Source organism: Papio anubis, chromosome 8, assembly GCF_008728515.1.
Source record: "Papio anubis isolate 15944 chromosome 8, Panubis1.0, whole genome shotgun sequence".
Taxonomy (NCBI): Eukaryota; Metazoa; Chordata; class Mammalia; order Primates; family Cercopithecidae; genus Papio; species Papio anubis.
The window spans coordinates 90,322,035-90,349,172 of NC_044983.1; the positions used below are offsets into that span (position 1 = coordinate 90,322,035).

Here is a 27,138-nt window from a genome sequence, read left to right on the forward strand (position 1 = left end):
GGTTGGTCTTGAACTCCTGACCTCAGGTGACCCATTTGTCTCAGCCTCCCAAAGTGTTGGCATTACAGGCATGAGCCATCATGCTCAGCCCAAAGTGGGGCTTTCATTTCAACCTGCATCTTCTCAAGTCAACGTTCATGACCTTATTTTCATCTTTGGGTGACTCCTTCTTACCCCTGGCACCTGATCTTTTCATTTCAGCAAAGACTCAGATAATAAAAATCTGTCTTTAAATAAGCTACAGTTGTAGAATGCTGATCTGCCCCAAACATTCATTCATATGGGAGTTATTCTTTGGGCTTCCTGTTCAATTATTCTGAATGTTTACTGGCCTGTTTAAACTAGAGCTCCACAATAGGGGTATCAATGGCATCAGGGAAGGCCATATTGTCCTAAAACACTTCTATAAGATTCTATCTCCATTCACTTGGGAGAAGATCCATTGGGAATTCATCCACCTGGCTTTAAAAAGGCTAAGAACCAGTGTATTACATTCTATATTTTTAAACATTGATTGGAGGGAAAGATACTGGTTGGGGATCACCCTCCAATTCCTGTTCACTTAAGTGATTCCTCATTTTAGGTTAAAAAAAAAAAATCTTTTTTTTTTTTTTTTTGAGACAGAGTCTTGCTCTGTTGCCCAAGCTGCGCAATCTCAGCTCACTGCAACCTCCGCCTCCCAGGTTCAAGGGATTCTCCTGCCTCAGCCTCCCAAGTAGCTGAGACTACAAATGCACACCACCCTGCTCAGCTAATTTTCATATTTTTAGTAGAGATAGGGCTTTGCCATGTTGGCCTGGCTGGTCTCAAACTTCTGACCTCAAGTGATCTGCCTGCCTTGGCCTTCCAAATTGCTGGGATTACAGGCATGAGCCACCGTGCCCAGCCTTAATATATGAATTTTATACAAGCTTTTAAATACATATTTAAAATGCATATTAAACATCTCTTTTGGACAAACAAAACTAAACAGTAAGTTGTACCTCCTTTTAATATTAATGACTCTATAAAGATAAAATAAAAGAATCTGGCAAGTGTGAAGTTAAAGGACATTTTATTTACTGACAGATTGAAAACTGTAACTCCAGGTAGTGCAAAATGCACCACAACCCAATTACAAAGAACAGGTGTTAACACACAATGTTTAAACAATGCTACACTCATTTTTGGCAAAGTGCTATATTGTTCAGTCTGTGTACAAAACTGACCATCTATGAACCAATCAGTATAAAAAATTTCTATAAAAACAAAAAGTTTAGACAGTGGCTCAAGAAAACAAGCTGCCATTTATGCATAGATTGATGTACAGTAACCTAACCAAATGTCCCTTTTGAATTTTCAAGTTGACGAAAAAAAAAAAGTGTGTCCAGAAACACATTAAGAAGGCACATGTACAGTCTACAATACTCTTCAGTCTCCATAACTCATGTCCTGCCCCTATAAAGAAAATATGTTCACAATTTTACTTGAAAAAAAGCCACTTAAAAAAAAATAACACATGCAATTATTAAAAGTTCAAAATCTCTGGAGGAAAACACAACCAAAACACAAGCAAAACCACTCATACACTCCAAGCCTGAAACACACATCTAACCTCCCCAGGTACTGGTTTGGTTTTCAGAGGTTCACCTAGAAAACAAATATTAAAACTTTAGGCAAAACAGAGCAAAACTGGACATTTAACAATTACACAATTTTTAAAAGTGTCATAAAGAAAATTCTCAATGATATACAAAATATTGTCCACTTAAGCTGCCTGCCTTTCAAGAGTAACTCTCCTCCCATGCAAAGGATACTGTTGGACATAAAAGATATCCTCTCTGCATGCTTTCCAGTACCTCTTTCTCCACCTTAAACCACTTTAATTGGTGTCAAATTTCAAGTGAAATTGATATATGGCAAGGCTGACACCACTGTATCATGTAGGTTTTCCAAATAAAGCATTTTATGTATAATTTTAAGCATTAAAATAAGTAGATAGAGATGCCATTTCTAAAATATCAGCATGGCTGATGGCAGTGAAACCATCCAAGATAGAAGCCCAACTTTTAACAAGTTTAACCAGTATTTATGGGCCTTATAAAATAAAAAGATAATTTTAAAGTAACATTACAAACATATACTAGTGTCTCCCAGTACAAGGAGCAGTCTCTTAATTGACTCAAAGAACAAAAATTAATACGTGGAAACTCTTAAACTTTTCCCACTAATCTATTTAAATGTAAGTATCTTCTAGTTGGAGTCCTTTATATTTTTGTTTCCAACTCAAAGCAAATGAGAATAATGAAGATACTCTTCCTTGCTCGTTTTTCTTAAGAGTACATAAAGATAATATATAATGTATTTCATCGAAGAGAAAGAGAAGTAGCAAGGATTTCAATGAAGACATAATGATTACAAACCAGTGTACTATACAGATTTGAGAAGCAGAAACAATGCTGAACAGCCTGCTCAAGTTTTAAATAAACTGTCTTCTCACTCAAAGTACTGATACAACAGAGAAGGTATGTAAACAGGAACAGTTTGCATGGGGATAGGAAAAATGTACAGGAAATTAATATTTCTTAAAAGGTCCCTGCGATAGGAAGTCAAAAATCCAATCACTGTGCATCTTTCTGCAAAAAATTCCCCACCCAATCAACCATATAAATGCATTGCCACAGAAGATAAATAATGGATGGCTAATTTTCCACTTACAGTGCAGTACACAATTAGTTGAGGAAGAAAAATAAACATAAGATATATATTATAAAATGTTTTATCAACAAAAACAAACTTTGAGAAACATGGTGCACTGTAAAAGCTAAGAAACTCATTCACGAAGCAATGCTTGTGTACACCACGTATTCCAGACTTTTTCCAAGTAACATTCTATGTTAACAGTTTAGAGCTACTAATTCAGAGGGGTCTTATTTCTCACTGCTTGCATTTTAAAGAAATATGACTAAAGCACATTGTAAACCGCTAATATTTATAATAGCAAAAAAAAAAAAAGCTCATAATAAAATGCATTTTGGCCGTGTTTCAGAGAATACTTAACAGGTCAACATCGTTTTGTGTTGTGGTTGGCCTTGTGTCTTACACACAGGAGATGTCTAACATCTAATGACCAAGAGTTTCAACTGAATTATATAACCATTTTCTTCAACACTTACATGTGCCAATTTTAGGCAGAAACCACAGTATGATATTCCGGGTGGTGTGGTAATCCCAACCTTGAAAAAAAGCCCAGTGAATGTAATTTTTTGTTTTCTAGGTACAAAGCGTAAAAAACTAGCCCCAGATAAGGCAAACAAAAGTCAATAAGGAAATCTGGAAAAAAGGCCATTGCAGTTAATACACAAATCTGTTCATGCTGCCAAACAAAATCTAATGGCTGAACTTCTGTAGCTTGTGAGGTACTAACAACTTACATGCAACGTATGAAAAAGAGACGCCGTGTATTCAGAGGTTTACATCCTGAAGACATTAAGCTGGTCTATTTTCAGGTTACCAATGCATGGCCCTATAACAAACATCGTATAAAACATACACACCTTCATGGAAACTCTACCTTATCTCCCAACTCTGGTAAACACAAATGGTAAGAAAACAACTTCTAACTCACTTTGACAAAACTTTACAGACTTGGCCCCTAATTAGACCACAAATAAATAAAGGGGAAGTCAAAACAGAAAGGGCAATAAGGAGAAAGGGGGGATCTAGACTCTTGTTCTAAGGAGACATTCTGGCACTTCATCACAGCCAGTAGAAGAACAATGTAAAACCTCCATCTAACTACACATTTGACCTCTTCCACTCCAAACGCTCTAGTCTAGTCAGAGAAGAGCACAGCTCTTCCCTGAAAGTCTCCCAGGGTTCCCTGCATCAAGCCACTACAGGGTTATTGAAAAATATAATACTTCACATAAGTATATGCTGCTTTTCTCCTTGAAAACATTTTACAGACCTGTACTCATTTAATTAGGGTTGCAGAGGAGATGGAAAAACAAGCTGTTTGATTATGTAGGCAACACTTCTGTCAGTAGAATTGCTTTGGATTGTGAATGTGTTTACTTCAGAGGAAATCAGTCAGAGTGGATGGCTCAGCAAAACCCATTACAACTGCGGAAAAAGGAAGTGACTGGCTAGAGGTAAGGAAATAGATTTTCTCTAAGTTAACTGGCCAACGTGTGAATCGAACCCTGCACCCTGGCCTCATTAGCACCAACACTGTGAAGAACAGCTGTGGCAGAGAAAGTGCCACGGCCCCACCCCATCACCAGATTCAGTAGAAAGGCCCTTGGAATTTCCTACAAGGTTCAGTTCTGAACAGCCCCACTTCAAATCAGTATAGAATCCTCACAGTGACTCTGTGAGGGAGGTAAATGTCACTGCTCCCCTGTTGGTGGGGGAAACAGAGGCCAGAGTGGTTAAAGATTTTGCCTGAAGTTAAAAAAAAAAAAAAAAAAAAAAAGGTCATTTGGACTGCAGGGAAGAATACTTACAAGGCAATTAAAAAAGAAAAAGAAAAAAGTTGAGCCAACCTGTCACTCTTCACTCAGATACCATGAAAGACATCAGCAGACATTCCCCCACACCCTTGCTTGCCACTTGGCAGGACAGGCTCCATGACAGAGGATTTTTCACTCTGTGTGGAAATATAAAGCCTATCTCTTTTCCCATGGGCAGAGAGAAATACGAAGTCACTCAAGTGCCTGGACAAGTATTTCCGAATTTATAGTTGAGAGCAAGGTGAGGAGTGGGCAGAATTGGCAGGAAGGAATCGTAACAAATTAAATACTGCACTAATGGGTTAGTTACAGACATGAATTTTTCCAAATAACATTTCACAGGTCTAATTTAATCCCTCTGCACGGGACAAGTGCCTCTGTCTACAACACCTGTAATGTCTGTACCACGTCATGCAGTCACATTGGAATCACTGAATGCACTCTTCACTAAAGCTTAATGTACCTGAATTCCAGATGAACTGCATGACTAATCTGGGGAAAAACCATACGCACAGAATACATCGTTTTCTTTCAAAAGAAAATCTAGCCATAATTCCATTATATCCATGGCAACTATCACCTGTTAATGCTCATATTAGTGTGTAAAAATGTATTCATCATATACAGAGAGATTATCAAGTACTGGTCAATAAAGTGTATAGCTGACCCTGAGAATAAATTTTTGCTTGCTCAAAAGATTAATACAAAATAAAATGAAAGATGCCTATTCTCGTACTTGGGAAGAAATGTCTTTAAAATGCTGACTAATGTACACCCTAATAGATTTAAAGACACCCCCAAACACCAAACACTGTAATTATATTGATATGTTTCCAGAAATAATCTGAAAAAGTGTACAAAAAAGTAAATGTTAAAGGCAAGGCATTATGTGATACACAGCATATAAATCTGGTTTTCAAGATAGTGTCTAAATACACTGATAAAACTGTGATTGGTTATCAATTGGTTGTAAAGAGACAACACTTTCATTGTACATATACACACATCCATACACATATGCACAAACCAAGAGAAACCAACCAATAAAACTTAAAATTCTTAGTAATTGTACTGACGCGGGCAGGGCTGATGAACAACCCAGCCATTGTGCTTGACTTGCCGAGAGTGGCAATCCCTGGTAAGATTTTGGCGACGAAGGCTATTTCTGTTAAGAGACTGTCTTTCACTATGTTCTTTTATCCACTGGGAAGGACGAAAGCTCTTGGGTTGTTCCAGAAAAGTTGTATGAGCAGCAAGAGCTGCAACATAACAATGAATGTGCTGCCCCATTTCATTTTGAGCTTCCACTCTGAAACAGAAAAAAGTGGGGATGTATTAAATAACAGAGTATGTTATTAATGAAACTGGAAAAGTTACTTAGCAATTCAGTTTGCCGTGCTAATTTGTTTATGGCTGAATGAGAGTTTGTGTTTCATGGCTGACAGACAAGTTTATTATTCTGTGACCCCACTGACTGATAGTGGTGGAGAGAAGAGCCAATTGTTACTTACTAGAAAGATGCCATGTAAGCCCCAGATGGCTCACTAAGTAGACTGTTTTCTAAAAATACACTTTATACTTTGAATTTCATTTACAGAGCACACACATTTATATAAGCTTGTCTGGGAGGGGAGCTAACATTTATTGAATATCTGCATTTGCCAATTCTTTTGCAAATATGTATTTTAATTCTTACCATAATCTTACAAGGAAAATATTTTAATTCCCAAATTTTACTGATCATAAAGCAGTGTGCTCACAATACCTTCACAAGACATTTCCTGTCTATAAGTAAAATGTTCCAGGAAACATGCTTTAAATCTTTATTTAATATGGAAATTCTACCCATTTACCATTTTTCTAGATAAGAAGCTATAGCTTATTATAGAATAAATCTCTTTATCTCACAACAGGGCACTTTTGAGATGGTATTTACATGGCAATATTATAAGACTCTTGAATAACACAATCTTAAAATATGGCTACACATGGTATGATTATGTTTTCCATATAAAAAAACTAATCAAGTGGGATTGCTATAAACTGTCAACACGTAACATGAAGAGCTTTATGATTTTTAAGGGTTATTTTACAAAGGAAGGGCAGTGACACATTCTGCCTAAAATCACTTGAGGAAAACACTATTATCTTTTATTACATATATATATGTATATACAAACTTTTTTTAAAGTAGAATTTTAAGAGGCCACATTAAGAAACTAATAGAAAAAAAGTTAATATAAAGAAAGTTATTTTTAGGCTGGGCGCTGTGGCTCACTCTTGTAATCTCAACACTTTGGGAGGCCAAGGCGAGTGGATCACCTTAATAGAGTTCAAGACCAGCCTGGCCAACGTGGTGAAACACCATCTCTACTAAAAATACAAAAATTGGCCAGGTGTGGTGATGCAAGCCTGTAATCCCAGCTACTTGGGAGACTGAGACAAGAGAATCACTTGAATCTGGGGGGCGGAGGCTGCCATGAGCTGAGATCGCACCATTGCACTCCAGCCTGAGTGACAGAGTGAGACTCCCTCTCAAAAAAAAAAAAAAAAAAGTCATTTTTAAAAGGTCAGCATTTGGGTCCTTTGCCTCCCTATGCATACATATATCACACAGTCTCGAAGTGAATATACTTACTCTGTGCCCGTGAGTCTTATAAGCAGCTTTTCCTGGCCCTACAAATGTTAAATGGTGAACTATTAAATCACTAGTAAGATTTAAAATGCTATTGTAACTTTACTATTAGGACGTGGTCAACTTTTATTAAAACTGGTTTACTATGTGCCATTAAAGGCACATACATGTACTTTAGATAACATGTAAAACCTTCAAAAGCAGTATTTATAAAGGCTAAAATGCAATGAAACGTATACCCCGAATCCCACTATAATTACAAAGCACCTCAATTTTCTGTGCTTTATGCTAATATCCCCAATGACAGACACAATTGAAGCAATTTGACGTCTGAAAGACATGATTTATTTCCTGCTAAGAAAACATTTACTACAAAGCTAGCCTAATTTGGTAACACCTGATTTCCATCTTGATTTAGCAAGACTTCCTTGTAAGAATTTCAAATCCCAAAATAAGGATGTTAAAAAAAATCATAGTTACTATTTTAAAACTGTAATAATTTACAGGAATTTCCTGTATGCAGAAAGGATTCACATAAAATTCAGTGCATTCTGGCCAGGCATAATGGCTCATGCCTGTAATCCCAGAACTTTGGAAGGTCAAGGTGGGCGGATCACTTGAGGTCAGGAGTTGAAGACCAGCCTGGCCAACATGGTGAAACCCCATCTCTACTAAAAATACAAAAAATTAGCTGGAGATGGTGGCACGTGCCTGTAATCCCAGTTACTCTGCAGGCTGAGGCAGGAGGATCACCTGAACCCAGTGTGGAGGTTGCAGTGAGCTGAGATCGCGCCACTGCAATCCAGCCTGGGCGACAGGGTGAGACTCCGTGTTAAAATAAATAAATAAAATTCAGTGCCTTCTTTTGATCCTTTATATATGGAAAAGTATGTATTTATCCCTATATGTTATAACTGTCATATATGAATGCAAAGACAAACAAGATACAAAAACAACATTCTCACTGTACCAAAACTAGAAACCCATAACAACCTTGAAAAGGAAGGAAGAAGAAGGAAGGAAGAAGAAGAAATCTACTGAAACAAAATGGTGGAGATCATTGCCTAAATAAGTAGTTTATAAAATAGTATATATGGGCCGGGCACAGTGGCTCATACCTGTAATCCCAGCACTTTGGGAGGCCAAGACAGGTGGCTCACCTGAGGTCAGGAGTTTGAGACCAGCCTAGTCAACATGGTAAAACCTTGTCTCTACTAAAAACACAACATTAGCCAGGTGTGGTGGTGCACACCTGTAGTCCCAGCTACTTGGGAGGGTGAGGCATGAGAATTGCTTGAATCTGGGAGGCAGAGGTTGCAGTGAGCTGACATCACGCCACTGCTTTCCAACCTGGGTAACAGAGCAAGACCCTGTCTCAAAAACAAAACAAAACAAAAAAACTATACTGCTGGGCATGGTGCCTCACGCCTGTAATCCCAGCACTTTGGGAGGCCAAGGCGGGCGGATCATGAGGTCAGGGGTTCAAGACTAGCCTGGCCAACATGGTGAAACCACATCTCTACTAAAAATACAAAAATTAGCCAGGCATGGTGGTGTGTTCCTGTAATCCCAGCTACTCAGGAGGCTGAGGCAGGAGAATTGCTTGAACCCGGGAGGCGGAGGTTGCAGTGAGCCAAGATCACACCATTGTGCTCCAGCCTGGGCAACAAGAGTGAAACTCTGTCTCAAAAAAAAAATATATATATATATATATATATATATATATATATATATATATATATATGGCACGTTGCCATTTAGGTTAAAAGTTTATGTGTACATACAGGCACAGAAAAAAAACCACACAATCTGGAAGGATATACTCTAGGTTGTTAAAAGTATTCATCTCTGGGTCATGAAAATGTCATTTCCAATTTTTGCATATTTGTATTTTCTAATGGTTTACATTGCATCTGTACTGTTTCTGTAGTAAATTCTTTGCAAAGCTGCTGACTACACATACAAAACACTGAAAAGTAAACATTACAAATGCCAGTAAGTTTAAAGTGACTAATTATTATAAATTGTTTTGTTTTTTTTTAAACAGAGCCTTGTTTTGTCACCCAGGCTGGAGCGCAGTGTGGTGTGATCTCAGCTCACTGCAACCTCCGCCTCCCGGGTTCAAGCAATTCTCCTGCCTCAGCCTCCCTAGCAGCTGGGAGTACAGGTGCCCACCAGCACGCCTGGCTAATTTTTGTATTTTTAAGATGGGGTTTTGCCATGTTGGACAGGCTGGGTCTTGAACTCCTGACCTTGTGATCTGCCCACACCAGCCTCCCAAACTGCTGGGATTACAGGTGTAAGCCACTGTGCCTGGCCTAATTATAAATTCTTGAGTGGCATTCCTCAGAGGTAAAATCAGAATCAGGAGGAAAGAATTTTCAAGAAAGGAATCTGAAGCAACTCTAAAGCAATTAATAGCAACTCCAAAAAGTTGTATTTTAAATTTTTGTCGGAATGCCTGAAACGCCTCTTAATAAACTTGTAGCACTGAATACAGTGCCAGTTAAAGTAACATTCCCCACCCAAGACCTTACCTAGGATATAGCCTGGCATCATATAACGTACAAGAAAGTTGTTTTCATTTTGGTACAAGCAAAATGAAATGAAATATGTAAAATCATCTATAATATTAAGACTTGAGAGTATAGCAAACTCTGGTAAAGTTAACAAATTAATGTGCTGCCTAGGGTTTGTTTATATCTGGAAAACAGGAAACAGTAGATAGGGAGAGAGCTAGACAGACAGACAGATATAATAGATACAATACTTTTCTTAGTAGAGTCAGAGCCTGGACATGACAACACTAACAATAGGGATATTCTGAACTGCTCCAAGGATCCAAATCCACCTGGACCCTCCACCTAAGACAGGGAATGCCAACATTCCCAAAATACTTTAACAGGAAACATTCCACTAAGGTACACAATAGGACAGTGGGACTTTCAGCTAATTAACAGGGTAATGGGGTTTACTTTAGTGGGTGGGAACAATCTCAGATATTTCCTGGATATATTCTCTGGACAAAGGTCACATAATGTCTCTAAATTTGGGGAAACTTAAAAAGCCAGAAGGCAGAGATTACAAGAAAAGTAACCAACAATTGCTTGGGGCAATAGACAGATTGATTAATCAAGATAATGACTGACAAATGGGCAAGGATCTATTTCTGTCTCTGCTGGGAACCGAAGGCCTCTCCTATACAAGTGGGCAAAATGGTTGGGGGTGGTGAAGATAAATTCCTGGGACTCCTTGGTATGGGAGCTCCATGTGCTGTGGTATCAAGATCCATTGGTAAAGCCCTGATTCAGGCTACAATTAGATTGGAGAACATAAAAATGCAAGTGTTGATAGGATTATGAAAGTTAGGATGTTTAAGTGAGCTTTACGTAAAGAAGTTATATCCCCTTTACCTAAATGTTTTATGAGAATGGATATGTCTGGCTGGAGACACACTTCCCCTACCTAGTACTGTAAAACAAAACGCATGTAAATCTGCCCTTCATGACAATATTAACTGGACATGCTAAATGGGGACGAACAGCACTGCCCAGGTCCACATAGTGTATAGTAGAAGCTGGATTGGTGGTAGGGACAAATTATCTGTCTGATAGTCTTATGTGGAAGGGAAACTGGCGCTTATGGCAAAAGACTGTGAGCACCTCTCAGTAACAACTACTGGCACTTTGCACTAGAGAATTTCCACATGAGAGGCATTTAATCCCTCGCTAAAGGACATTAATTGACGCTACCCCTATGACTGAAGGACATAAAATGATCTTGAAACCTGAAATACCTATGCTGTCTTTGGTGATATCAGAGAAACACGAATTGGGAGGGCAGTGCCCAGAAGAGTTCCATAAAAAATGGAAATGGTTTATACAGGATCATGTTACGTAGGGAATGTAAGGAGGACACACCCACAAGCAGGGAGCCTCTCTCCACCTTGGACTGACTCTGGAACTGTGTGAGGAGCTGGATTCCACAGTGCTAGTAGCTCTCAACTGACTGACAAAAGAGCTGCTTGGTTGTGCATGGCAGTTCCAAGGTGAACAGACAGCATCCTGTTTGGAAGGATGCTACTTTGATCAAAGGAGGTAAAAACAAATCGGCTCTGTGGGTTGAACTGCATGCTGGTTTCCTAGCGATGACGGAAGCCCCTAGGTTTGGGTTTTTACTGACTCATGAGCAGTGGCCAATGGACATGGTCAGGCAGAATCACAATGAAAACCTGGACTTTTAAAGGGATGGCTTCCATAGGGAGCACAACCCTATGGAAATCTGAGGGGTACATTAGGATGTGCCAATGGCCATCAGAAGAACTCCCTTCCAGGTTTGGAAGGTGACTGGGACTGGAAGCAGATATATCCCCATGTGCTCCCTGGAGGTGCCCTCCTGGGTTCAGGCAATGCAGAGACGGGCTGCATCTAGACATTCCTCTTCTACCCTCTCAGGCACAAATACCAATGAGAACCGTTTTGCCAGTCAGCAAAAGAGACAGACTACTGATGAGGGGCAGATTCCCCGGTGGGAAGGCCCTGAGCATAGCAACAAGTGAGACTGGTGCTGGTATCCCTGGGGAGCTACAAATGGGTCTTGAGAAGAAGAGACAGTCTCTGGAGTGGGCTTTACTTACCCAGTGGAAGATGCAAATGCTCAGAGTGCCATAAAAAACCCAGAACAGAAGATACTGCATGGATGTAGATAGTTGACTGTCATTTCTTCAAACCAAAGGACACACTATATAGCCCATAATGCCCAAAAGCACTCTGGGAGGCAGAGGCGGTGGATCACCAAAGGTCAGGAGTTCGAGAGCAGCCTGGCCAATATGGTGACACCCCCTTTCTACTAAAAGTACAAATATTACCCAAGTATGGGGGCGAGTGCCTGTAATCCCAGCTACTTGGGAGGCTGAGAAAGGAGAATCACTTGAACCTGGGAGGCGGAGGTTGCGATGAGCCGAGATCCTGCCACTGCCCTCCAGCCTGGGCGACAGAGTGAGACTCCATCTCAAAAAAACAAAACAAAACAAAACAAAAAAACCCTAAAAAACCCAAAAACAAAATGGGGGGATAAAAGAATGAAGGGCTGGTTGTCCCCACAAGATTTTCCTGTTTTTCTGGTGATATGAGGAAGAAGGGATAGGGAGGATGCTGGTATGACTTATGCAATTCTAGCCAAGGGTTGAGTGTGCTAGTATAATGGTTTTAACTTTTTTTTTCTTTCCCACATCACCTCATTTTTTTTCCCTCTACCAGATGCAATGGTCCTAGGACCAGTGCTGTAACTACAAGTACTGGAAGCAGGGATGGTTCCTGAGCAAGAAGCTGTAATTATGTTTTTAAACCTCATGTCAAAAGTCCTAAGGCCCTTATGGGGTTACCTACACCCCATCTTGCAAAACTGGAGTCAACAATGAACGCAGCTATATTGTCTGGTGGTAAAAACAGCCCACTAATTTTGTACCTATGTCACCTTACTCTATCTGAACGGGAGTGGACTGAGGGAGAGGTACTTGCTAAACTAGTATTGCTACCTGCAATCTAGACCAGCACAGTGGCTAAACCTAACATCCCTTCCAGAGATGGAAAAGTTTGGGTATAAATGAAGAAAAAGAGGATAAAAGAATGAATAAATAGGTTATGACTGGGATCAATTCATCATATTAATACCTTGAAACAGGCTCAGAGAAAAAGATGACATTGTCTTTAAGCTCAGGTATACCAGATGCCTGAAAGGGTGAAGCTACATGTTTGCCAAAACCATTTCTGCTTTTGGAAACCAACAAGATCAATAAACCTGCAAACCTGAGTGGCCTCGCCCTGGGAGACATGCTCATACAATACAATGACGGATGTAATGAATTATAGACTGAATGGGATTCCGGTGTTGTGCCAGTAGTTTTTGAGTTCCATATCCTTTTGTTGTAAGGAATCCAAGTTTGAAGACTGAGGCTGGACTGTAAAATATATATACTGTAAAATATATATTCAGTCTTGTCAGTCTCCTGGCATACCACTCCTAAAATCCTTGGAACCTCCAACATGGAAAGTGCATGCTAATTAGTTGGTGGTTGGCAGCAACTAGACAGCTTCAGGATGGGATTTGGTCACTAGAAAGACCAAGTTAGAGTTGGGACTTTTAGCCCCACCCCTCAAACTCCAGAGAGGGGAGAGGGTCTGAAGGTTAGGCCAATCACCAATGGCCAACGATTTAATCAATTATGCCGATGTACTGATGCCTCCATAAGACCCCAAAAGTACTGGATTCAGGGAGCCTCTGGAGAGCTAACGTGTGGAGTTTCCTGGAGGGTGGGGTGCACCGAGGACATGGAAGCTCCATGCCCTCCCCACACGCCTTGCTTTATGCATCCCTTCATCTGTATCCTTTATAATAAACCGGAAAACATGTTCTCCCAAGTTCTATAAGATGTTCTAGCAAATTAATCAAACCCAAGGAAGGGGTCATGGGAACACCAGTTTACAGCTGGTTGGTCAGAAGCATAAATAAAACCGGGGGCTTGAGATTGGCATCGGAAATGGGAGGCAGTCTTTTGGGACTAAGCCTTCAACCTATGGGACACTAGAGAGTGTCCACTGCTGGAGGACTGCGGTGTGTGGAAAAAACCCACACATCTGGTGTCAGAAGCACTGGGTGACTGTGCAGTGTGAGTACTGCAGTAAGAAACTGAGTTCATTAAATTCTTAGACAAGGTTTTCAAGGTTACATCATTTGATGCGATGTAGCTAGAAATACTTGGAAGAAAATAAATTTTAAGACATAATATTCTAGTTGAATTTGATACCCTAAATAATCCAGTCTATAAAGTCAGACTTATGTTCTAAGATACTTAGCAGAAATGCCAGTCTTATTTCTAATCAGTAGCAGAATTTTGTAAATGAGAATGCTATTATGTAACTGGGGCCATGCTACATCTAATGTTCTTAAAAGATCGAAAATGAACAAGTTTTTGTTTTTGTTTTTGAGAGAGTCTTGCTCCGTCACCCAGGCTGATGTACAGTGGCACAATCTTGGCTCAGTGCAACCTCTGCCTCCTGGTTCAAGCCATCCTCCCACCTCAGCCTCCTGAGTAGCTAGGACTACAGGTGTGCACCACCACACCTGGCTAATTTTTTGTTATTTTTTGTGCAGACGGGGTTTCACCATGTTGCCTACGGTGGTCCTGAACTCCTGAGCTCAAGTGATCTGCCTGCCTAGGCCTCCCAAAGTGCTGGGATTACAGGTGTGAGACACCATGACCAGTCAACAAGTTATCTTACGGATCATCTTGTGTACTGTGCACACACATGCTTTCATAAATCTCTAATAAAATTACTTTTGCATCTTCTAATAACTTAGGTTTGAATTAGAGACAAAATGCATGCTCAGTGGACTGCCTACAGAGAGTTAAAATACTTGTAACGTACCTGGGACTACTTGGATTATGTAATTCATCAGTCCCACAGGTGGCCTCACTGAGACCAGGGCAGGAGTTATGCACAGCATAGACAGACATGCTGGGATGTTCAATGAGAAGGTTTTCCATAGGACTCGTTTCCACCTTGATAGTGGTTAATCCACCTGCAGTAAAACACGGGGGTGGGGTGATAAACCAGCTCTCCTCCATTGGACATGACTCAAACTGGAGGAAGCAGGAATCACTTGTATCAGCCAAGCACTCAAGAGATGCTGGTAAACAGGAAAAGACTGAAGGGTGCTCAGTAGGTGACTCTTCACTGATGTCCTCCTCCTCTTCTTCTTCTTCTTCTGCTGAGAAGCCAGTGCAAGTATCTAGATTGTAGTCCATATTACCATCCATGTGTGTTGTAGAAGAGTCCCACAGGATGATTATCACATTGGGCAGTCATTATAAAGTCACCCATCAAATTCACAGCACAGAAAAAAGAAGAAATGATACTATTAGCTGATGCTCACATATCTTCTTTTATTTAGTTCAGAAACAAACCCATTTATATTCATCTATATGATTATAAAATTATTTCTGAGCACAGAAATTGTGTGTGTGTGTGTGTGTGTGTGTGTGTCACTATATGGGATGGATTATGTTGGTTTTGCAGGAGTGATTTTAAGACTGTTTCTATTCTGCTGAATAACTGTGTAATGAGCCAGATGGGTTACTACCTGTCTAATACAAGGGTCTTCTATTGAAGTGCCCTTGATCTAATCAATCTGTAAGAGTTGCAAAACTAAAAACTGATGTCAGTCAATTTCACTGACATTATCTAGCACAGGTGGTTTCCTGTAATTTTTTAAAGACAAACTCCTGCTTACTTTTAAGGCTTAAAAACCCTCAGTTACTGGTTTTCGTATGCAAAAACTGAGATGCAAGTTTCCATTTTTACTGTGAAGATGAACCACCAAGTAACCAAGTGTACCTTACCTATGAAGTCAACAAGAATCCATTCATCATCTTCTTTCTCACTGAATTCTGGTTCTTGGTTGGAGGAAGAACTGACTTCACCCACAAACATTTTATTCAGCCTCTGGAACATTGTTAAGGCAAGACTGAGAGTTTGGCTGGATGTCTTTTACAGCTGAGATTTCAAAACCTTGTCTTCAGTTGGCCCGATGGTACTGACAGGAGATTAAAGTGCACAGGATGCTTATCAACTTAGGTGAAAAGCAAGAAGAGTCATTATCCCTAAAATAAAACATAAAAAGAAAGTTATTTCAAATCAGCATACACATATGTATATAAGTACGTACACATACACACATACCCTTAGAAAAAAGCATATACCTTGGCCTACATTCTACAGCTATTCCCTTTCTGCAGGAGTCAAACACAAGAAATGCAACATAATGTTTTGTAAATACTCAAATTCAACCTATAAATATCTTAAAATGTGAAATAAAAGGGAAAGAGTTGGTTCTTTTTCATATCTATGCTTTTATAATAAGGGATGAATTTGAATAATATCCTTCAAACTTTTCTGCAAGCAGATGAGCAAATTGTAGATATTAACAGTCTTGGTATATGTTATTCAACTGCCCAGAAGTCCCAGCAACAGTGCCTGGTGATCACCATTATGCCAGGCCCTCACCCTCCTCGGGCTCATTTTCTCTTCTACTCTGTACTTCTTGTCTATAACTGTAAGCATACCTGATTACACTTAAAATCTGTAAGCCCAGACCTTCTAAATTCCTACAGCTGGCATGAAAAAATTTACACTGCAGAGAACTAAGCTTGGCCAAACCTAGAACTGGAAACACGCTTCCTATGTGGCAGCTCAGCAGGTGGGTGCTGAGGTCAGCCACCTGCATTCAAACCCTGGCTGACTGCTTACTTGCTGTTTGAGTTAGGAAGTTATGTGACTTCAGTTGGCAACAGCTCCTACCTTAGGGAGCTCTGGTGAGTTCTAAATGAGAAACCTTAGGCTTGCTTAATCCTATTCCACAGTTCTAGATTTATTTATCCATTTCTACCTGGCAACCTGATGGGCATATCAAACCAGACACGTACCAAAATTAAAAGATACAAAAATTAAAAGATAGCTTTTAATTTTTTCCCCACAAACTTATTCATATACACTGCCTTTCATCCCTTTCTCAGGAAGCAGCAGCAACTGGCAATTATTTAGGCCAAACACTCTAGCAAGTCAGCCTTCATGCCTTTTTTTTTTTTTGAGACGTAGTCTTGCTTTGTCGCCCAGGCTGGAGTGCAGTGGGGCGATCTCGGCTCACTGCAAGCTCCGCCTCCCAGATTCACATCATTCTCCTGCCTCAGCCTCCTGAGTAGCTGGGACTACAGGCACCCTCCACCACGCCCGGCTAATTTTTTTTTTTTGCAATTTTTAGTAGAGACGGGGTTTCACTGTGTTGGCCAGGACGGTCTCGATCTCCTGACTTCGTGATCCGCCTGCCTTAGCCTCCCAAAGTGCTGGTATTACAGGCGTGAGCCACCGCACCTGCACGCCTTTTGCTCCCTCCTACCCACCCCCATCCCAACCATCAGCAAGTCCCATCAACCCCAGCAGCACAGGCAGCTCGAATCTGCCTGCTTCCCTCCGCCACTCTCATCCTAGTTTAAGCCAAACTGTTGTCTGAGACTTTGTCAAAACCGCCTACTAGACAGTCTCCCTGATCCTACTCTTGTTAAAGACAACGGACTTAGCAAAATACTTAGAATAAAGTCCTCAGTCCAGGTCAACTATTAGTCTAGTATTTACTGAGTACCTGTTATGCATCAGGTACAGTGCTGGGCACAGGGGAGACAGCTGTGAAAAGGGCCCTCCCACCAGTTTAACAATCCAGTGTGATGAATGCCATGGAAGAAGTATTTGGTGTTCTCCAGGCCACCTGGGTGGACTCCTGCAATAAATGACTTTTCTCGAGTGGCTGAGGTCACTAATGGAGGAAGGGGGCAAAGGAACACTATGGAAGCCTGCGCATGAGTGAGGATGTGGCACCTTCAGTACCACTCAAGGTGCAGAGGGAGGGTCACAAGAGCAGGCTAGGGGAGCTAAGCAGGAACCAGGTCCTGCAGAGCCTTGTAAGCCAGGAAAAGGGGAAGGGAAAAGTCAAAGACCCAGGCTTCTGGCTTGGCCTACTGAGGGGATGGTGGAACCATTTAGGGAAATAGGAATGAATACTGCAGAAAGCACAGATAAGGCATTTCGAAAATGGTAAATTGGAGGAATATGCAAAATAATGCAGCTGGAGATGTCCAGCAGGCAGCGGGATATAGAGCTTTGGAGTTCAGGAGTGTTGTCTCAGCTAGGGGCACAGATTTGGGAGCTGTTGACACAAAGACGGTGATAAAAGGCATAGGAATGGATGAGGCTATGTGTGGAGGCTCATGTCTGCAATCCTAGCATTTCGGGAGGCCGAGGCCAGAGGAATGCTTGTGCCTAGGAGTTGGAGACCAGCCTGGGCAACAAAATAAGAACCTGTTTCTACAAAAAAATTTTAAAAATTAGCCAGGTGCAGTAGCTGTAGTCCTAGCTACTTGGGAGGCTGAGGTGGGAGGATCCCGAGTCCAGGTTCAAGGCTGCAGTAAGCTATGATTGTGCCACTGTACTCCAATGTGAGTGACACAGCGAGACCTTGTCTCAAAAAAAAAAAAAAGTTATGGATGAGATCAGCCAGGGCTGAAGAAATGCACCTCACTAATCACCACCTCTTTTTATCACAAGCATCGGCCTTGAATCTACAACTTCAGGCTCCTGACAGTTCACTTTCAAAAGTAATCTTTAGCTGTAAAAGTAGTTGGGATCTGTAGCTGAGATTCCTGGTTCAGTTTGTTGTGTGTAAACTGGACTGCTACAAGTGTTTGGCACACTACTACACAAGTAAAACATTTCAAATAAATGACATTAGAACACTTTGTGGTCACAATTCATCTTCTTCAGCCATTAATGATTAAAAATGGGTAAACAGGAAGTGTCACTTGCATAACCAGTCTTCCTGAAACCTTCTGGAAAGCAACACGGCCAAATCATGAAGGCTGGAGCTATAGCAGAATTCAAAGTTAGCTTTATGCTCTATGTAAGAGAAATCAGAAGAAAAGTGGGCTGTATGGTTTGTTTGTTTGACCCGCTGTGGTGTGACAGTTATATCCCAAAATGAGTTATCATAAGGTCTGATGTAAATAAAGATTTTTGAGGATACATGCTAGGAGGGAAAAACATATTTTCAAAATTCTTCCTCCATTTTATTTTAAATTGTGGAGGCAGATATTGGCCCCACGTACAATTCTGTATCTGCTGAACCAGTTGAGAGAATAAGCCCAATTCTCCAGCATAGTGCTGGACTCTAGCCCTGAATCAGCTAAAGACACTGGGAGGGGAGAACCACACAGGGGAACCTTTGCTCATCATGAACGAATGCCTTATCCCCTACCTGTGATGCTGCATGAGAGTAAGGCACTGGGGCCCAGGTCAGATAACTGGCAGCTATAAGGCCGAAAACATTGCTGGGGCCACTGCAGTTCTGGCAGCTGCTGGGTTCCCACATGCAAATTGCCCCCTCTGGCCACAGCTCCAAACCCAGGAAGGCAGCTTCTGCCTGGAATATACACAAATAGCAAGTCAGCTACAGGAAAGGCTTCTCTGGAGGAGCTTTCTAGGAAGCAGTACAAGTCAGTGCTCTTTTGGTTTCCCAAAGTCAGAGGCTGCCTCCAGATGTCCCATATCTCTGCAAGGACAACCAACCTTGGGCAATAGAGTGTTGAGAAGCCCAGCCAAGTGAAGGAGGAGCTCGTCCTTCATCTCACCCAAGCTACTGCTGGTGTTTACATGGCACATCTGCTGACACCCGTGGGAAGAACACAGAATGGAGTTCCCGGGGAGGGTGAAAGGGGCCTGGTCATCCACAGCAGCAGTTCTGGCTGTGGCTCTACCACAGGTGGCTGGAGCTAAACTGGCCCTTCTGAGCTTCAGTCTCACCATTGGGAAAATAGGGAGACTGTGCTGAATCACCTCGTTTCACTCTCTTTCCCCACAAACTTCTAGCACAAAAAAGTGAGGCTGGTTTAACTAGCAAAGCCAAGTTCCCTTGGCCCTGCTTCCCACAGGTGTCACAAAAGGCAAGGAGCTATTGGAGAGACCCTCCCAGCATTGCTAAAACTGTCCACTGAGGTAGCCACCAGGCACATTGTGTAAATGAACACTTGAAATGTGACTAGTATCATCGAGAAACTGCATTTTTCGTTCTACTAGTTAATCCATTTACTAAGTTTAATCTAGTTAAACTTAAAAACTGATAGTTTAGTTTTCTGAAAACTTTCAAGTATGTTTGGAACAGTTAGCGTGCATTAATCCACTTTTTCACCTATAAATTTTATGTCTAAATATAGAGCAAGTAGTTCAAATGAAAACTTTGTATCTGAATTGAGATGTGCTCTATGTGTAAAATACACACTAGAGTGTATTTCAAAGACTTAGTACCCCCCCCAAAACGCAGTTTTTATATTGATTACATGTTGAAAAAATAATTTTAGTATTATTAAATACATTAATAAAATTAACTTCACCAGTTTCTTTTTCCTTTTTTAATATGGCTACTAGAAAATTCAAACATACATATGGCTCACATTATTTATTTCTGTTGAACAGGGCAGTTCTAGAAAAAGTCTTAAAGGTCTACCTTCCTACTGATGACCCAGAGACTATCCCTGCCCAGTCACTGCTACTGTTGCCCTTGGCTCCTGCCCAGGGATGGAGGCTGTCAATTGGGCTGGTTCTACGTGGAGGTAAATGGAACAGTAGAGCTTTAGACTCCTCTCCTCTCCAGATCATCACTAATATTCACAACACTAGGGCAATCATAGAACGAAAATAAAAATTCCAGAGAAAGTATGTGTCCTAAGAGGACAAACTTACAAATACAGTTCTGGAATTCAGCAAAGAGGAGAAGCAAAGCAGGTTAGGTGGAGTAGCGCTGTTGTTCTTTAAGGCACCTGCAAGCTTTCAGCTTTAACCAGCCTCAGCCCAGCAGTTTCCCCAGCAGAGAAAAGAACCCCCAAATACAGAAAAGAAACAAAGTGTCTGGGGCCTAGCATTTCAAGAAGGCAGCTTTGTCCCTGTTCTGCTTGGCTCAAAAGACCTCCATCCCTCCCTTTAAAAAATAAATTATGTCTTTTTAATTATAAACTGAACAAGACATTATAAAAAGTCTAGAAAATAAGAAAAATAAGTATTATTCCATTGCTTTGTTCCCATCACTTAACATATTGGTGCCTTTTCTTCTGTTTTCTTCTTCTATAGATAAGGTTTCTTTTTATCTTGTGAATGCACTGTTTTGTATCTCACTGTTACTTAACATTTTATCTTCAATGGTTTGCATATTACTACATGAGTAGAGATGCTTTGTAGGCAGAGAAAGGTGGCTGACTGAGTCTAATACTCATGGGGAAAAGCATTCTAGTTTGACCACTTACAAAAGAAACTGCTAGTTTGGAAGATCTTGTTAGCATAATTTATTTTCTCACTTTTAAGATAGGTAGCCCACCAAGAGGCAGTATGTTGTGGTACTTAAAGACTGGCTCTGAGGCTGGGCGCAGTGGCTCATGTCTATAATCCCAGCGCTTTGGGAGGCCAAGGCAGCAGGATCACTTTAAGCCAGGAGTTCAAGACCAGCCTGGGCAACAAAGCAAGACCCCATCTCTACAAAAAATAAATTAGCTGGGTGTGGTGGTATGCACATGTAGTCCCAGCTACCCGGGAGGCTGAGGTAGGAGGATCGCTTGAGCCCATGAGTTTGAAGCTGCAGTAAGTTATGATCCCACCACTACACTCCAGCCTGGTCAACAGAGTAAGACCCGTCTCGAAAAAAAAAGAAAAAAAAAAAGACAGGCCATGGAGTTCGCCTGCTCCGTTTGAAATCTTGGCTCTGCTACATGCAACCTATGTGAATTCAGGATATTTACTAACATCTTGGTGTCTGTTTTCTCATTCTTAACATGGGAATGACAGTTATAATACCTACTTCACAGTGCCAGTGTAAGGATTAAGTGTATACTACTTAGAATAGCAGACCTGAGTAAATATTAACTACAAGTTCATTCAAAGCCAGTTGTGAGACTGTCAACAAGTCATTCGGCATTGCTGCATTTGAGTTTATCCATAAAACGTCTACTTAATAATTAGCTACAATTTACAGAATGCTTATTGTATGTAATGGGGCCTTGAAGTACTTATTTGTCCCATTTTACTGGTGAGGAAACCCAGGCTGAGGAATTAACTAACTTGTTCAAAAGTGACAGAGCAGGCTGAGGAATTAACTAACTTGTTCAAAAGTGACGGAGTTGGTTGGGGTGGAGTCAGCATTAGGGCAAAAATCCATCTGATTCCAATTCCTTGTTTTCCCTACACATGCTCTTTTAGGCTCCTAGTCTCAACTGTGGGTCTCTGAACTTCAGAAAACAGCCCCTTTCAGTTAGTTTTGGCTGCCAGTAGGCGGCTCCAAAAAACATCAAAAAAAAAAAAAAAAAAAAAAAAAAAAAAAAAGACCGCAAGTTTGATGATCTAACTTCTAAATCTGTGTACAGTTGTGGCTCCTTCACAGTTTCAGGAAATCAGGTGGCTAAACGTACCGTCATTGAAAAGCAGCCTCAGAATTCCTTCTTTTTATCCCACCCTCTTCCACTATTTTAAAAACATGCAGATTCTAGTAATTTAAAATGGGTTTTGAACTGGAGAAAAACCAAGCCAAGAAAGTTATCGCTGCTTGTTCCACTTATATGAAGACTAGATTCAAGTAATTTAAAATGGATTTTGAACTGCAGAAAAACCCAGGCCAAGAAAGTTGTCTTTGCTTGTTCAACTTATATGAAGTCTGTTCAACTAGTATGCAAGGGAGGTTATTTCCCCAGGGATCCACCCCTGCCTGCCCTGAAGGCTAAAAGACAGTGGACAAAGACAAGAGTAAGTGGTAATTCACAGCCTGATAATCTTGAATTTTGAAACCAGACATCGGAGGAAGCAATGGCAGAAAAGAACAAAAGATAGGATGAGAAAACAAGTCCTTGGTCACAGAAATTAGTAAGGTCCTGGTTCCAGGCAGGGGCCTTTTAAAATTATGCTGCCAGTTCAGAATTACATTGATTGCGACTTAAAAGCTTCCCAGTGCTTTCCACATCTGCAAATGAAAATGTGTTTCAATTACCAAGCTGGTGATTTCAGTATCTTGGGGGAACTGATTATGACTTCTGTTCAATGACCCCAAGGGTCGCATTTTCCCCCCTTTTCCCAAAACTATTGTGCATTCAGAAAAGGCTCTTTTAGCAATGTGCCCAAGTCCTTGGGAGTCACAGTTGTAAAGAGGCTCTTCCTTAATCCGTTCTGAATTGGAATTAACCTACTGAGCAGATATAATCAGGAAATACAAGCAAAACAAAGGCTCTCCAGGTAAAATTCGGCTGCCACTGTGAAATACAAACACCATTTCCTTTTATTAATTGGTTGTGTGGCCTTGAGCAACTTAATCTCTCTGTGCCTTGGGTTTCCTATGTGTAAGATAGCTGGGCCTATTTCACATAGGGTTATGAGAATCAACTGGGGCAATAAAACATAGTATATGGCACATACTCAGCGCTCAGTAAGCGTGGGCGATTCAAAGGATCTCAATGTTAAGGGCCAAGGAGAGTACTCTTTCCACAGGTGCAAAGGCAGGTAGCGAAGAGTGAGATCAAGCCCGGTCAAGGGACAGGCCGCGGACAGGCGGGGGCCGGTGACCGGGTCACGCAGCAGGTTCCCCGTAGCCGCAGGGCCTCCGGAGCGCGGGGGACAGGATGGCAGGGCCAGGACAGAGCGCCGGGCCACAAGCCCAACCGCCTCTGTCTCGGGAGATGCGTCCCGGAGGTGGCCGCGGGAGCCCTGACGCCGAATGCCGAGCGGGCGGCCCCATCCAACGGCCGAGCGCAGGCGGAGGAGGAGGAGTGGAGGGGAGTGAGGAGGAGTGAGAGGAGGAGGTCCCGCCGCGGCCAAGAAAACAGGCCACGCTCGGGGGAGGAGGTAGAGACCAAACACCCAACCGCCGCCCAGCGCCGGGGCCAGGCCAGGCCCTTGTCCGCGCCGCCGTCGCTGCCTCTGTCAGCCTCCGTTCGCGCTCTGGGCCCCGGGGGCCGCCGAGGACCAACCGACGGGGTGGGCGGCCGGGCCCGGCGGCGACGAGGGGAGGCAGCGAGGAGGTTCGAAGCGCAACCGGCGCTCCAAGGCAGAGCGCGCGGCCAGCCCCGCCGGGGTCGGGAGCGGGCAGCGCTGCCGCCCCAACTGGCAGCGAGGCGGCCCTGGACGCCCGCCCGTCCCCCGGCACTTACGTGGGCCCGGGCCGTGCGGGGCTGCGCGGGGAAGGGGGCGGCCGCCGGCTAGGCGGGGAAGGACGCGGGTGGCGCGGGACTGCTGAGGTAGCTGCGGTGGGGCCGGGCTGCACTTCCCCTCGCTCAGGTCCCCGGACGGCAGGCGCTGGGCCGACTCCAGCCCTCGAGTCGCTGCACCCAGGCCGGTCAGTCCAAGTCCTTTTGTTGTTGTGCAGCGCTCGCAACAGCTGATCGGCCGCTCCGCCCGCCGTCCGGCCCCGCTGCCCCGCCCCGGGCCGCGCCAGGCAGGGCCCCACCAATCGGCGGCGCGGGGGCCCCGGGGCCGCCCTGCAAGAGGTTGTCACCAACGCACGTGACCTGGCGCCCGGCCGGCGGCGCGCTCAGCTCCGAAACAAGCCCGGGCAACAAAAACCGAGAGCCGAGCGTGGAGGCCTGGGCGAGCGGAAGGGTGGGAGAGTGGGGCTAGGCCTGGGAGGGAAGCGCTGGGGCCGGGGCCGGCTTCCCGGGAGCCAGCGGGAGCGGGGCGCGTAGCAGGCGGGCTAGGAAGAACCGGCCGGCGACTGGAAGGGCAGAGGAGGAGCTCCCCCTCAGCGACCCTTCTGGCCGAGTGAGGGGTCGAGGGTTTGAGGCACAAAGGGCGCAGAACGTTTTCTGCTGTGAGAGGAACATTAAGAATCCTGGGAGGGCTGGGGCTAACGCCTCCGGGAGCCCCACGTGGCCTGCCTAGGGTTCGATGTGCTGCCAGGGTGCTGGGAGGGGGCCGCTGCTGGGCCCCAGATAGAGGGATGGAGGCCATTCAGTCACGGAGCCAGGCCCCACCTGCTGTAGAAACCGCCACCAAGAGCTGGCCGGGCTTGCTGTACGCTCTGGATTCCGCCTGCCTATAGACGAGGCACAAGGGACTGCGAGACCAGGCCTGAAGGCAGAGAGGTCAGCAGGCTCGGGGGCCTCTGCTCCAGCGGACAACAAGCGCACCTGGCGGGAACGGCCGCCTCCCCAGGCGCTGCAGCCCAGCTCTCATGTGACCCAGGGAACTTAGCCCTCTGTTCTGTTTGCATACCTGCAAAGTGTGGCATTCACGCCGGGCCTGCCAACTCACCAGGTTATTTATAGTGACAAGAGAGTGAGACAGTGGGCATGAATGTGTTTTCCAAACCAAGGCTCTGTCCACATATAGGTGGATTAACTGTCTGGCAAAGGCAGGTGAATGACGTTGATGCCTATTAGCTCTAATGTGGATACTGTTTGGACCGGGATGTAGTTCTGTGACCCGGGGTGAACTGTATAGCAACCCTCGAGGGATTCCTGTCACATTACAGTATCTGAAAGACACTCATATTCTGACCCTCACAACATAGTCCATTTCCAACAGTACTGGTTTTAAAGGATGTAAATTGCAGTGCAGAGAATTGTCAGACACCAAGGAGTAATGATCGAAATATGATGGTCATTGGACCTTGTCTTGGGAGAAAGAGCTAAAACTGTGATCTAGATAGTCTTACAGACTTGAACATGCTTTGGATTTTAGGTTTTTGCAAATCAGGCTCATTCTAATATTTTCTCCCAAATGCTGAGGTAGGAGCCCTATGATCTCTTGTTTCTCCCTAGGAATCCATTGAAGAGGCCATCTCCACATTCAGAATCAAGGTATGACAATTACAAGGGGCTGATTTTTAAAAAGAAAAAGGCCTACCTTTTTCCAGTTTGACAAGGTTTATCATGGTTAAAGCAACATGTGAAATCATACGATCTTGTTATGATAGAAGAAAACAATATGAAGTAGATCATTTTTCCAGAGATGACCACAACAGTATCTCCATCATGAAGTGGGTGTATTTTTCTTCCCTTTGAATCTGGGCTGACCCTGTGATTGCTCTGACCAATAGAATGTGGCAGAAAGAATGTTCTAAGACTTCCAAGCCTCGGCATTAAGCAAAAGCATTTAAGCAAACCCGACAGCTTCTGCTTTGTACTCTGGAAAATGCCAGCCACTCATAAGGAGAGACCACCCTGCTAGCCACAGGGAGAGGCCCTGTGAAAAGAAAGATGCCTGGCCAGTTCTAGCTCTTCAGCTCATCCCAGCTGAACTATGAGACACATGAGTGGAAAAGCCCTTAGGAAGTTCCAGCTCCAGCAGACACCATATGGAACAGAGATAAGCCATCCCCACGGAGCACTGCCAAAATGACAGCATTGTGAACAAGTAAATGATCATTGTTTTAAGGCACTAAATGTTGGGGTAGTTTTTAAAGCAGCAATAGATAACCAAAACACAAAGCTAACAGAAATGCCCATCACAGATCAATGACTCTAAGCTCTACCAAATGGAGTGTTTGTGATGAAAACATCTTATCTCAGGAGTCACTTGCTTTCTGTTTACTCTCTTGCTGATTTATAATCTTCCCACCTGGTGCTTGTTTATCCCAGTGGTGCACCAAGGAGGGAGTGCCTCGGGGCAGCATAGGTAAAGTCTGTCCCTAGGAGGGAGGAGTATTTTACCACATTGTTTGGAACTGTTGGAGCATAATAATAAAAAGCAAACTGACTTTTAGTCAATTTTATTTTAAAATTCTTTGCAGACACACAAATTTACTGTGTACTGCCTGTAGCTGGGGCAGATCACTCCTGCTGCCACCCTCCCTGGTATGCCAGTGATTTACATAAATGCATGCAGTAAAACTCAGGAGTAATGTCATCTCCATAGCGTAGAGCTGTCTGAACACAACCAAACTGTCAACTTACACAAATGCAAGCAAGCTTTTCATCTGTTCACTGACAAAGACCCAGCCAGGTTCCCCGCCTGGGCAGATCCAGTGAATCCAACCATCCCTTAATTCACAGAATAATTCTTAGCGTGTTGCTATAGTACCCACTTCCAGGCTGACCCCCTGCTGTGGGGGTGACCCTTTCCCCATCTGTCAGAGTCCTCCTGTCTGTTTTCCATGGAGCTCAATACACTCCCTTATCTACCCTAACAAAAGGGATTCAACCTCAAGTTTTGTTTTGAAGACTCACAGTGCAGGACCACATTCACACCAACAAACAGATACAATGCAACTAATGCCTCTGCCTCCTGCTTATGAAAGCAGGCTGTGGCCATCACCCTGCCAGTGGCATCGAGGCTGCTAAAGAATGTTGTTTCTTACCAACTTGTAGGATGGCTACTTGGGGCAGCCTCAGAACAAAGCAACAAGTTGTTCAGTCTGTACTGAGGAGAATCTCAAAGTGAA

The 27,138-nt window shown here is 43.1% G+C and overlaps 1 protein-coding gene and 1 long non-coding RNA gene across 7 annotated transcripts; one reads left to right on the top strand and one right to left on the bottom strand.

The window, feature by feature from the left end:
• Window positions 1–1,037: 1,037 nt before the first annotated feature.
• Window positions 1,038–24,133, bottom strand: TP53INP1 (tumor protein p53 inducible nuclear protein 1). 6 transcript variants are annotated; one of them, XM_009213371.4, is made up of 5 exons: window positions 23,909–24,133; window positions 15,530–15,790; window positions 14,556–14,919; window positions 7,132–7,169; window positions 1,038–5,802 (listed from the first exon to the last, which is right to left on the bottom strand). In XM_009213371.4, the coding sequence occupies exons 2-4, from the start codon at window positions 15,639–15,641 to the stop codon at window positions 7,148–7,150; spliced, it is 498 nt and encodes a 165-aa protein (XP_009211635.1). In that variant the 5' UTR covers window positions 15,642–15,790; window positions 23,909–24,133; the 3' UTR covers window positions 1,038–5,802; window positions 7,132–7,147. The 6 variants fall into 6 exon arrangements, with proteins under 6 accessions (XP_009211635.1, XP_009211632.1, XP_009211631.1 ...); XM_009213368.4 differs by lacking the exon at window positions 7,132–7,169 and adding an exon at window positions 18,991–19,155 and having other exon boundaries at window positions 23,909–24,022; XM_009213367.4 differs by lacking the exons at window positions 7,132–7,169; window positions 23,909–24,133 and adding exons at window positions 18,991–19,155; window positions 23,178–23,294.
• A 181-nt stretch (window positions 24,134–24,314) lies between these two features.
• Window positions 24,315–26,459, top strand: LOC108587299. The gene is made up of 2 exons (XR_001905731.3): window positions 24,315–25,111; window positions 25,517–26,459. It is a non-coding gene; the product is annotated as an uncharacterized LOC108587299 (long non-coding RNA).
• Window positions 26,460–27,138: the final 679 nt, after the last annotated feature.

Bases quoted from the DNA above. Each gene is read 5' to 3' on its own strand.
- TP53INP1 (XM_003902989.5), bottom strand. From the start codon at position 15,641: ATGTTCCAGAGGCTGAATAAAATGTTTGTGGGTGAAGTCAGTTCTTCC. The intron at 14,920-15,529 runs GTAAGGTACACT...ACTACAATCTAG, and splicing joins GATTCTTGTTGACTTCATAG to ATACTTGCACTGGCTTCTCA. The intron at 5,803-14,555 runs GTACGTTACAAG...TTTCTGTTTCAG, and splicing joins CATAATCCAAGTAGTCCCAG to AGTGGAAGCTCAAAATGAAA.